Source organism: Gavia stellata, chromosome 10 (genome assembly GCF_030936135.1).
Source record: "Gavia stellata isolate bGavSte3 chromosome 10, bGavSte3.hap2, whole genome shotgun sequence".
Classification (NCBI taxonomy): domain Eukaryota; kingdom Metazoa; phylum Chordata; class Aves; order Gaviiformes; family Gaviidae; genus Gavia; species Gavia stellata.
Window position 1 is genome coordinate 4790848 of NC_082603.1, and position 11647 is coordinate 4802494.

General features: G+C 52.0%; 1 protein-coding gene across 1 annotated transcript in view; it reads right to left on the minus strand.

Annotated features, from left to right (window-relative positions):
• TNR (tenascin R) overlaps positions 1-8301 on the minus strand; it is a 28690-nt gene extending 20389 nt beyond the window's left edge. Inside the window, exons 1-5 of the mRNA XM_059821884.1 lie at positions 7806-8301; positions 4505-4981; positions 3784-4047; positions 2854-2969; positions 164-314 (exon numbers count right to left, since the gene is read on the minus strand). Coding sequence (XP_059677867.1) covers positions 164-314; positions 2854-2969; positions 3784-4047; positions 4505-4981; positions 7806-8301 — 1504 coding nt within the window. The remainder of the gene's footprint in view (positions 1-163; positions 315-2853; positions 2970-3783; positions 4048-4504; positions 4982-7805) is intronic.
• Between the last annotated feature and the right edge of the window lie 3346 nt (positions 8302-11647).

The window sequence follows — 11647 nt, forward strand, 5'->3', positions numbered from 1 at the left end:
TGCATGAAGAAGCTGTTGCTGCGATGCACCTGTAGCTTGGGCAGTTGGGTGGTGCTAGTTTTATCCCTGCCTGTGCAGTGCCAGGCTGCTCTTGCTGATGGGACCTTATTTTGGGGACCAAGTCCTGGGCGCTGTCGTGCTGCCCGGGGTGGGGCTCACTCACGGGTTGAGACGCTGTCGGAGGTGGGGGGGCTCCTGGCTTGTTCCTTCAGGGCCACCACGGTGACAGTGTACTCTTCCCCTGGCTTCAGCCCCGTCTGGTTGAAGGTGGTGACGGTGCTGGGGAGCTGGGCGATCACGCCGCCCTCGTTGTTCTGTCGGGGAGCAGAAATAACCATTAAAAAGACCACAGAAAAAGGTGTTTTGGGGGACTGATGCATGGAGGGGAGGTGCCCCCACATTGCATCCTTCCACGCCCAGCCTTGCACCCCCAAATCGCATCCTCGCCCTGGCACATCCCACCACAGAGGTGCAGAAACCCAGGGTGAAGTCACCCACCAAGTGTGGACCACCCACGTTACTGGGCTGAGAAATCCTCCCCCATGCCTTCTTTTCCCCCCTTCCACTTCTGTATTTTGCCATCTGTGTGTCTGCTGTTCTCCGCAAGAGAAAAGATAATAAAACCAAAGCCTGGGCTGGACTCCTTTTCCCTGCTATTCAGGTGCCAGGAGCCTTCTCTTGTTCATACATAGGTACGAAACGGTAAGATCTTTATTTTGCCATCCCTTGCTTTTCAAGTGTCTTTGTTAAACTCATTATACTTCGTGGTTTTGCTCTGAAAAGCTGTAAGGCTTTAAGCAACTGCAAATGTCACCTTTCCTGCCAGTGTTTGGACAAAGGATCTTTTCTTGCCGCTGTCTTCACTAATAACACGCTAAACAAATCTTTGCACATAGCTCTCAATTCATATTCGTCTCTTTTCTCATTAAACAGGAAATCTTTCATTTTAGCCATAAATTGCCAACTTACCTTTCCTAATTTTCTTTTCTAAACCTGTCTTTGCTTCATCTTTCCCCCCTCCTCCCAGCACGTGCAGCAGACGGGCAATCCCCACCTGACCACGCTTTTGGGGGACAAGAGCATTCCGGGGATACTGGAAGGAGGATTGCTCTGCGGGAGGCTGCGAGCATCCTCGCGGGGATGCCGAGGACCAAATTAGCATCCTCTCGCCCGATTTTCAGGAAGACAGAGCAAGCTCGATTTTGCTCATTGAGGTTATTTACGATGCTGCTGTTATAACTCTGTTTTTTTCACGTTGAGGCTTCTTGGACTAGGTTTTGGTTTTATTTGGGGTGTGGCAATGGTTTAGCGTCTGCCCAAGCGAGCGTGGCTTCGAGGCAGTGAAGGAGACAGCACCCTCTGCTTTGTTTTAGGAGAAAAGCTGGTGATGGAGAATTGAGAGAGTCCAATTTCGACAGCGGATGGGCAGGAAGGAGCACGACTGTGTCTTTGTGGCGCAGGACTGGGCGCTTGACCAATGGATGTGAGAACATCAAAGCCCTGCGATCTACATCCCTTCCCCACCCCAAAAACATGCATCCAGGAACAGCCGTCCTTTTGCACTTTATCTCTTCCTTTAAATCCTGAAATATTTCTGCACAGTTTGAAGTTTTAAGCTTAAAAACAGAAATGGGGCCAACAGTTTGTATTTGTTGGTGAGAAAAACCTATCGGTGATGACCCTGTGGGGAGAAGTTTGCTTCTATCCCGGCAATTCCCCACCCTAAAATGGATGTATCCCCATTTATCTGCTTCAGGGGGATGCTGTTGAGCTTAATTCCCAAGTATCCATGAAATGTTTGAAAGATAGCTATTTTTTGCTACCAAAAGCTCTTCCCTGACATTGCCTTATCATTTCAGCTTTTATCCTGACGGTGAATGAAAATTACCCTGGGGTTTATACCTGCAGTACCTGAACTTCGTCTTCCGACACAATTTGTGTGTGGACGTACCCAAAGTTGTACCCAGATCCTTCCAGCCTTTCTGGAAGTGAGGGAATGAGTCGTTTAAGCCATCGGGCTCTTGCTTCGTGCTGTGTAATGATACCTTACAGTTAGGAGCATTTTAAACTTTGGGGCCAAGTTCTGCAGTTCTCCACTGCCCAGAGCTGCCTTTGACTCCAGCGGGGGTTTTGTACAAGTGAAAATGGCATAATTGAGCCCTTAATCAGCATTTCTTTTACTGCCGGGGCTTGAAAGCTCTTGTAAAGAGGCTCCATATACAATTGAAGCTATACTTACGGCTAAATGGTGTAGAAATTATGAATATAGATGAAATACTTGATGTACAATTTTTGTTGCCACGCACAGAAAATATGCGATATTTAGGGCAACATTTTCATCCTTTCATCTTTTCTGGCACAAATTCTACCTGTTCATCACTGCGATTAAAATTCTGTGGCAGCAATTAGCTGTGCATGTGACTCAGGGGTGCTGAAGAGAGCCGGCACTGCTCGGTTCGATCCGGGCTGCTTTGGTAGCTTAGCATGCAGAGAGAAGGGGCGAGGAAGAGGAGGAAGGGTCACAGTGAAGGAGATGGAAGGGAAAAAGAGGGGGTGACAGCAAGAGGCAGCGAGGCTGGAAGGTTTACTTATTTCTGTGTTCGTCTCTTGATTTTATTGGGGAATTTCTTTGAGGACATGTATGTCTCAACACCAAAGACTGCTGGGGAAAGGCAAGCCGGCAATTTGAGGTTGAGGTGTTTGGGGTTGTCTGATATGAAGCACACAAATTACAAACAGAGGTCGGGGTTTTTTGGGGGGGAGGGTCATTGGAAGCTAATTTAGGATCTGTTTGCTCAGTGTTTTTAACATGACCAGACGCAACCTGGGATGCCGTGCGTGTGGCGGTGGTACCTTGGGGATGAAGCTGATCTCCCAGCCGTCGAAGGGGAAGGAGAAGGGCTCCCACTGCACCTCCACCGTTGTCTCTGTGATGGTCTTGAACTTCAGCCCCTGCGGTGTGGCGAGGTCTGGAAGGGAGCAGGGGGTGGTGAGCAGAGCAGGATGGGTGTGCGGGTGCCACCCACCCCCACCCTGTTCCCTGCCGCTATTGCATTACCTGGACAATGAAAATGGGACCCTTTTGGTAGCTTTGTTAGCTTTGTTAGCGGAGTCATTGCCCCTTTGTCCCAGCTCTGGGCAGCTGGACACCACAGCATCCCTTTGCATTGCACCTAACTGCACCATGCAAACAGGGTGATGGGGTTGCAAAAGGGGTGTCTGGATAGTTTATGATTTCCCCCTGCCCTCAGTATCTTTGGTTTCTGAGGATCCTTTCAGGAGTTTGCCATTACAGCTTGATACTCTCATTTGCCTCTGTGCATCATGGTCCCGGTCAGGGCTACGTATCTCCTGATGCATAGCAGCATCCCCTCTTGCTGTGCTATCGCCCATGTCATTGGGATTCATCACGGGGAACCCATCCAGGAGTGGGAGGAGAACCTGTGACTTCTGTGATATATCGCAATATTTTCTATGAGGAAAAAAGTGTAAGATATTTTGGGCCATATTCTGGGGGCTTCAGTCAAAGACTGACAGTTTCTCCGATTTTCAGTCATTTGGGTTTTCATCCAGACTGAGTCTTTATGCAGAGAGTGGATGCATTTCCCCCTTTCCTATATCCACATACACACATACATGGGGATAAAAATATCCTTGACATTTTTTTTTTTTTTGAAGGCTCCATTTTCTGCTGCTACAAGGCTTTTATGGAAAATGTGAGCCAGCTTGAGCATCACCTCTGCTTATCTGGGTACCAAGCGACAAGTGCAGTAGGATACTTACTGGTCATCACCTTGGAGGTTACAGGGATGCTCAAGATGTCGCTGATGACTGCGTAGATGCTGATGTTGTAGGCAATGCCCGGCTCCAGCTCTGTGATGGTGATGCTGCTCCAGTCTCCGGGCACCCGCTGCTGGAGCTGGGTGCCCCCCAGCCCCGCCGGCTGGTACGAGATGACGTACTCGGTGGCTGCCCCCGGGCTGTCCCACGCCAGCTCGATGGAGCTGTCGCTGATCCCCGTCACTCGCAGGTTTTCGGGAGGAGCCACTGATGGGAAGGGCAGAGGTAAGGAGAGTGTCAGGGTGCGCGTGTCTTATCCTCCCGCCCGGCTGTGGGAAAGGGTGCGTGGGTCTGCTGGTGGGACACGGGTATGTGCTTTGGGTTGGGGGTTACAGGCTATCTGTGGTTTTATTAAATGCTATAGCAAGGTGAAGACTCGGGAGAATCTGACTGCAGCTGCTGTTGCACCAAGGGATTACCACTGATGCTGGGATGAACCTTGCTTGTCTTTTGGTCGCCTCCCAAAATTTTGCCCGTGGCATCTCTGGAGACAGGGACAACAGGGAGGCAGTCAAACTGCGGGGCCTGAGTAGGTCCTATGTGACATGCTTTGCCAGGTATGGGTTTCTCCCCGGCTTCGTGGTACTCCTATGGGGCTCTGGGCACCTTGAAGACCTTACTCATAAGTTAGGGTCTCTCTCTCCCCGTGCATGCCCCCCGCTACCTGCCGAGCAGTCCTGCCCTTCATAGCCTTCCTCGCAGATGCAGAGACCATCCTGGCAGACTCCACGGCCGCTGCAGGCGTTGGGGCAGTGCAGCCACCCGCAGTCTTCCCCAGCGTAGCCCTCCCGGCAGATGCACGTGCCGTTGGCGCAGTGACCCTTCCCCGAGCAGTCGCGGGGGCACCGCAGCTGGGAGCAATCCTCCCCGGTGAAACCCTCCTCACAGACGCACTCGCCGTCCACGCAGAGGCCGCGGGAGCCGCAGCCGGCAGGACAGCGGAGCTGGGAGCAGTCCTCGCCCCCATAGTCATTGTCGCAGATGCACTGGCCCTCCAGGCAGACGCCGCGGCTGGAGCAGCCCCGGGGGCAGCGGGGCTCGGAGCAGTTGCTGCCCGCCCAACCTTCCATGCACACGCAGCTGCACGACTCCAGGCTGAAGTTCCCGTGGCCACTGCACTGCGGGGTGTAATCCAGCTGCCCTGCAAAGACGCGGGACTGAGGGTCAGAGCCCACTGGGTGGGAGGTGGAAAAGGGGCAGCGTTGGCCCTGGGTCAGCCCGTTGATGGGTTGTGGGGAAGGGGGGCAAGATGTGGGGCAAGGAGGGGATGGTCCTCCCTCTGGTTGAGCACTCCCAGCTCTGGGGAGCTGGTGGCTTTAGGGCTGACAGGGGCAGAATTGGTGATATGGGCTCATGGTGGGGCTTGAGTGGGTCCCCAGGAGTTTGTCTGTTCCTCGGGAGCTCTGGCCTCCATAGCTATGGGTGCCATCAGCCTTGTTGGGGTGTAAGTGGTCTCTTTGGTTTCTCTTCAGCTCAGGGCTCAGTTGATGTGAACCTCCCTAGACCTCTTACTGTGAAAAAGCCTTCCCTGGCCAAGCCTTCTGCACCAGCCGTAACTTTAATGGGCTCCTGTTGTCCCCTCTGTACCTGCTTTTCCTTTTTACAGGTGAGAGATCCTGGTCTGCTCACTCACTTTTCTGCAAGGAGCAGGTATGTACCCAAAGACATCATCTTCATCCCTATCCCGGTGAGCCTGATTAAGACGGAGCTGTTGGCTTTGCACAAAGTATCAGAGGTTTGGGTGTCCTGGGGTTGTGGAAAAGCGGGGAAAGCACACTGCCACAGTGGCCGCCACCTCTAACATCCCCCCTTTACCCGGCAGCCTTGCACGGGATGCTCTGGGGTGAGGAGGGATGCATGGGGGCGAAGGCACCAGTTACTCTGACATTGCCAACACTCCCCTCTTTTGCCCCTCAACATGGACCCATTGCTCCAGCTTGGGGTTTACCCAAGGATAATTTTTCCTTGCTAATTTTCACTGCTTTTCTTCCTCGTGTGAACTGAGGAAGAACAGAAACCCTTTATGTGCCTCCTCCAACCCTTGGGAAACCTCTGCACCACGAAGACCCTAAGCCTCAGGACTTTCCGCCCCCCAGCCAAGTTTTCCATCATAGCTGAGCTACCTGAGCAGCTCTTCCTATGGCGGGTGCAGCAGACGCTCATGTAAAAGGGGTTCAATTACATGCTGTACCAGACAGACCCATTTGGATTACTTTGCAGGATGCTTCCGATCTAAACTGCGAATACTGGGAATGGTGATCAGGTTCTCTTCAGATCTCAGCCTCTAGTTAAGTTATCAAAAGAGGAGAGAGGATGCTTGTAAGTGTGCTGGAAGGGAGCAGCTTTCCCTGGGGAAATGCCTCAGGTGGTGGGGTAGGGATCCCCATCTCCTCTGCAGTGCAGTGAACTGAAAGCAACTCTGGTAAAAATATATGAAATTACTCCAGTTTTAGCTCAGCGCATCTGCGATCAGAGTGGAGACTCCACCAAGCGATGAATGTTTAATGGGACTGTCTGCGTATGTTGCAAGTAACCCAAATAGGCCCATCAGAGTTTCAAATTAATTCCTTTAAAATAGGTTTTTCCCATTGCTTTTCCTGCAGGATTTTAACCCTTTCTTTGCACACACTGGAGGCATGTGCGGGTGTTTTCCGTTTTGTCTTTTTTTTAACGCAGATTATGACTGTCGCATCGGCGTGGGGATGCGGGCTGAGCCCACGGCTGGAAACACACTGACTTCCACTGGCTGCGCGGGAGATGTCAGCCTGTGCTGCGTGTGCCGTCCTGGTTTCTCCCTCCCCAACCCACACACCCTTGGTCCAACTCTGTTGACCTGAGTGTGGGTCATTCCCATTTCGTTTTAATGTGTCCTCAACATAGGGGAATTGGGGTACCACCAGAAAAGTCACACTAATAGCTGCAAAACTTAAAAAAAAGCAGTGGGCATTAGGGAGAAAAGGGTTGCTTTTAATTTTTCTTGCTCCCTGTTGCCGTTCTTGGCCTGAAAAGCAGTTTTCCCCTGGTAAGACCCCCTGCATGGCTCTCCTCACTTGGTGGCTTTTTCCAGCGAGGACCCCCAGTGCGTCAGAGCCCCGAGCAGGGAGGGGCTGTGCGAGGGATGGATGCCCTTCGGAACAGCCCCTCTTACCAACCTCCCCGAGACGTGAGGAAAACCATCAGTGTGCTAGCTCCTGCGCTGTTGAAATGCAGCCTCTAGCCCAAACCTTCCTTAACCCATCTTGTTTCAACTGGGTGCTGCTTCCCTGGCTCTGAGGAACGGCCGCGGTGAAACGAGGGGCCGTCTTTGATGGGGTAACCCTCATGGGGGCTCTTGGAGAGCTTCACAAACTGCACATGTTGTTATTTGGATGAAGTATCCTGTTGGTGGCTTCGTGCCTTTGTTAGAGGTTTTGTTTGCATCTTTCATGGCAACAGAAGTTATTCCCTGTATTTTTTTATTCTTTTTTTTTTTTTTTTTAGACTCAACTTTTCATACGTATTCACTCCTCCTGCAGAGAAGATGAAGGGGTTTATCGCTGGCTCCCGTGGTGCTGCCTTCAGCCCAGGGACAGCTTAGGAGAGCAGCAGCTACGTCTCTCCTCCCTGTCCCACGAGCAGTGGCAGATCTCTAACAGCGTTGCAAGGACTGGAAGGTTGGGAGATCACCCTGCTCACACCTTACCAGCGCTGATTTTATTTGTAACAGGGCTTTAGCTCTGGCGGTTACAGGGTTTCTGCAGCGAGCGGGGTGGGGGGGCTCAAGTGACCAAATCCCTCCCCGGGGGTTTTCCTGCCTTGGGAGACCTAAGCCAAGCTTTTCCCCTAAAGCCACAGCCACATCATGGGTGAACATAGGTTTTCCTCCGTTGCCACCCTGAGTGGCATCACCAGTTTTCCATTCATTTCTCCTGCCTTTCTCTCAAGCCCTCAGTCCCCAGCAAGAGCTAACAGGATGGCATTACTACCTGTGGCTGCGTTTTCTTGGCAGCAATTGGAGTTGCATTGGTCCCGGAGCATGGAGACCTCCCTCTCCAGCATCTCAATCCTGCTCAGCAGCTCCTGCAGGGACGGGAGGGAGGTGGAGCACTTGCAGGCCTGCTTGGGCAAGTTTATCCTGTGGGTGAAGGTGACCTGGCTCTCGCTGTCGGAGGTCTGCTCTGCGTAATCTGCCAGCCGGTCGTCTTCTGAACTCACCTCCTCGGCCGAAGACTTGAACATGGACGAGCAGCAGCTGTCCAGGGGGATGTTGATGTTGTAGATGTGGTGGAAGACCATGGGCTGTTCTTTGACGGCTGGGCTGCAGTTGGCAAGGCCACCCTCCTCATCCACCGCCGGCCTCTCGGCCGGCTCTGTTGTCACCTCCAGCCGGCACTCAAAAGGCTTGAGAATGGCGCCCAGCAGAAGCAAGTTGAAGCTGATGAGCATGTTCCTCAGGACTGGGTTTTCACTGTCAGTCCCCATTTTCTTGGGAGAGGGAAGAGCCTTCTAAGCCAGCCTTGGTCAGCCAAGCGTGGGGAGGACCTGGGGACACAGAAGAAAAAGAGCATGGTTGGTGTTAGCCCTGAAACTGTGCTCAGCGTAGAGAGGTGAGTCTTTCTGGGCAAAGTCATCCAGAGAGATGTGGGGCTGACTTGACCCATGCACAGTCCTGCTGGCTTTGGTGGAGCCTAAATCAGCCCCAAGCAGAGCCCATGGCTGGTGGGGAGACACTGCCATAGCCCTTGAACAGTGACAGAAGCAGATTCTTGTTGCTATTATTTTTTTTTTAAAGAAAACAGTTAATCTGGTACTAACAAAGCACCGAATACACGTGTTTTCAGGAGAAACACTCTGTATGGGATCTACTTTCAGTGCCGCATCAGTACAGCGTGTAGGGTCCAAAGGGTTAAGGCATGGGTGACGGTGACGCATCCCTGCGCTCTCCTTCAGTTGTCTCCTGTGCCCCAGGAGCTGCGCCCAGGGTTGCTAAGCTTCCTCTAGTAGCTATAGGAACGTCAACCACAATGTTAAACACTGTTAAATTACACCATGCAGGCTCCAGCTTGTTCAGGTTGATGCTCTGAGCAGACAAATCCCTCCAGTTAAAGTGGCTTCACCCCCTGCCCGTGCTCTGGATTACGCATTAATCTTGCTTTGATTTGGAACAACACAACTTCTTGTTCTGGTATCAATGGTGAGACCCCGGGTGCTAATCCAGCCTCCGAGGACCACATTTATTTCCAGCCTAAAATGACCGGTGCCAGCCCAGTTGCGCTGGGGATGTATTCACCCCCATTACTCTTGTCGGGACTTGTTGTCTGCTGACCAATACTTAACACCAACTGGTTTGCCATGAGGAATCACCACCTGGTCCATCAGAGGATAGTGCTAATGGGCAGATGAGGCTGTGTCTGCAATGTTGTTGCACCCAAAGATACCACTTGCCTTGTGTTTTCTTTGCAGGAGGTAGTTTACTGGCAGTCCAAGTGGGATTGCTGGAGCGTGGCTGCTTGGAGGGCACGTTGTGCCATGGTCAAAGGCTCTCAGCTGAGCCCTGGCACTGCTTCGGTGTCAGGACACCTAATTAAATATAATTAATTATAATTAAATATTTCCAGCTAATACCTTGAAATGTCCAATTGGATTTCTTGCAGCATTTTAGGAGGGAATGGAAATCACCATGTTTGTGGCTCCCTACCTGTGTTGGGTTTGTAAGACCTGGACTGATGAACGCTGGAGATGTGCTTTGTAGTTCTTTCTGTACCAGCAGTGCAAAAGATGCAGCAGGCACATTAAATCTCGTCAACAGGCTCTTTACAGTGCTGGCAAGAAGATGCAAAGAGCTGAAGACTTCCTCCCTGCATCACCAGAAATTTTACCAAAGCTCCAAGTCATCATGGGTTTTAAGTATTTTTCAAAGCCGGGACATAGCTCTTGCAGTGTTCAGCCTTAATTAATAATTAACTTTAATAACTCTGTATTTAGTACCATTAATAACTCTGTATTCAGATTCTAAGAGGTCTTAGCCATTCATACAGGTTCGAAGACTGTGAATAAACACCTGGGACTACATGGGTTAAGAAGGATTTAAAACCTCAAGGACTTAAAACCCCCGAGCGCTGGGGTGACCCATTTGGATGGGACCTGCCTTGAAGGGCCACTATGTGTAGAGGCGCAAATTGCCGTATCTGCCGGCTACAACGCGATCCTTCTTCTGGGACATTCGGTGGCAAGAGGAGATGGGACATCAAACTGGTCTGACTCAGCTGCCTGTTGCAGTAGCTCTCATACTGCTTCCTATAACTGGGAAACGGAGGTGGGAAGGTTGAATGTTTCCAACAAGCTGCATAAAGCCAAATCTCCCAAGCTGCATTTAGTGCAGACCCCATAGGGTCTGGACTTGGGGTTTCACAGCTGGTCCACACTAGGGCATGCTGGCTATGGTAAGCACGAGGCGCAGGGCAGCGGGGATGATATCCTGATGGTTTTTGCGTGGATGCTTCCAACCTACTCATGGGGGGTCGTCTCCAAGCCACGGGAGCTGGGCTGGCAGGGTGGGTGTGATACTCCAACAGTTTGGGTTTTGGGGTATTTTTTGGGGATGTGGGAGAGGATGGCAGCACAATGCTCAGCTGTGATCCACAGCTGAGCTGCACTCGGGGCCACTCACCGCGTCTGACTTTGCCGGTATCTGCCAGTGCCATGATATCTGCCGGTATCTGCCAGTTCTCCAGGGAACGGCTGTGCTTCCTCCCTTCCCCTGCTGCTGAATGCAAGTATTTGTTTACTGGTTTCTCTCCTACAATACCACGCTACTCCAGAAAATATCCCTATTCAGCCGCCTCGCAGCATTCACAGGGTTATTATCCCATATTACTGCAATGTTTCTGCTGCACTTTTCTTCTCGGCTCCCTGCTTAATGCCTGCTTCTCGTGAGCAGGCACCTGGGACTCCTTTGGTAGGTTCTCTTTTTTTCCCTGGTTTTAGGAAAAGCAAGAAAAATGGAAATAACTCCGCGGTGGGGTGGTCTCCTCCTTCCCCTTGGCTCCCGTGGCAGCTCTGGCCATGCTCGCGGAAGACAGAAAGAAGGAGGGCACTGGAGATGACGAAGGGAGGGAGTGAGAGGGGTGGGATCGATGCTCCGTAAGTGGCAATTTGGGGCTGCACCCTCAGACCCTGACCCCCCCAAATCCTCCTTTGCCTTCTAGGCTCTCCAGCGGCTGCCGGGTGGCCCCGGCTGGCCCACGGAGAGACTTCTTGTCCCTGCCTAATGGGGCAGCTGTGACAGGGGAAGGCACAGGGACTAATTAGAACTGGCTGCCTTTGATTGACTCGTCGGTGTTCGAGGCTAACTACCCGCTCCTTGGCCTCTTCGCTTGGCTTTTTTGTGTGCGCTCTGAGTGGAAGTAATTGTGGCTATGAGCCAGCTGCACCGAGCCGGGCCAGAGCTTCAAAGCAAGCCTCCTTGCAGGATTACGGGAGCAGCTTAGACATGGGGAAATGAAACCCTCTCCCTCCCTGCTCTTCGGATCCAGCCTGGCTCAATAGAGAGGCCAGAGCCTGTTTATGAGCACAACGGGAGCTGAGGGATGGGGGAAGAAGGGCTCCATGTGGATGCAGGGACGAGGGAGCAGGAGATGGGTCGGTGGATAAAGCGGGGCGAGCAGATGCACGGCGGAGATTGCTCACTAATGACAGCAAGCAGGTTGGGTAGTTAACGACTCTCTAACCCATAGACCGAAAGCCATTCATTTGCTGGTAGAAACCGCCAGGCTCATTGATCTGAATCTCTTTATCGGTGTATTCATCACAGCGGATGCTGGCGGGA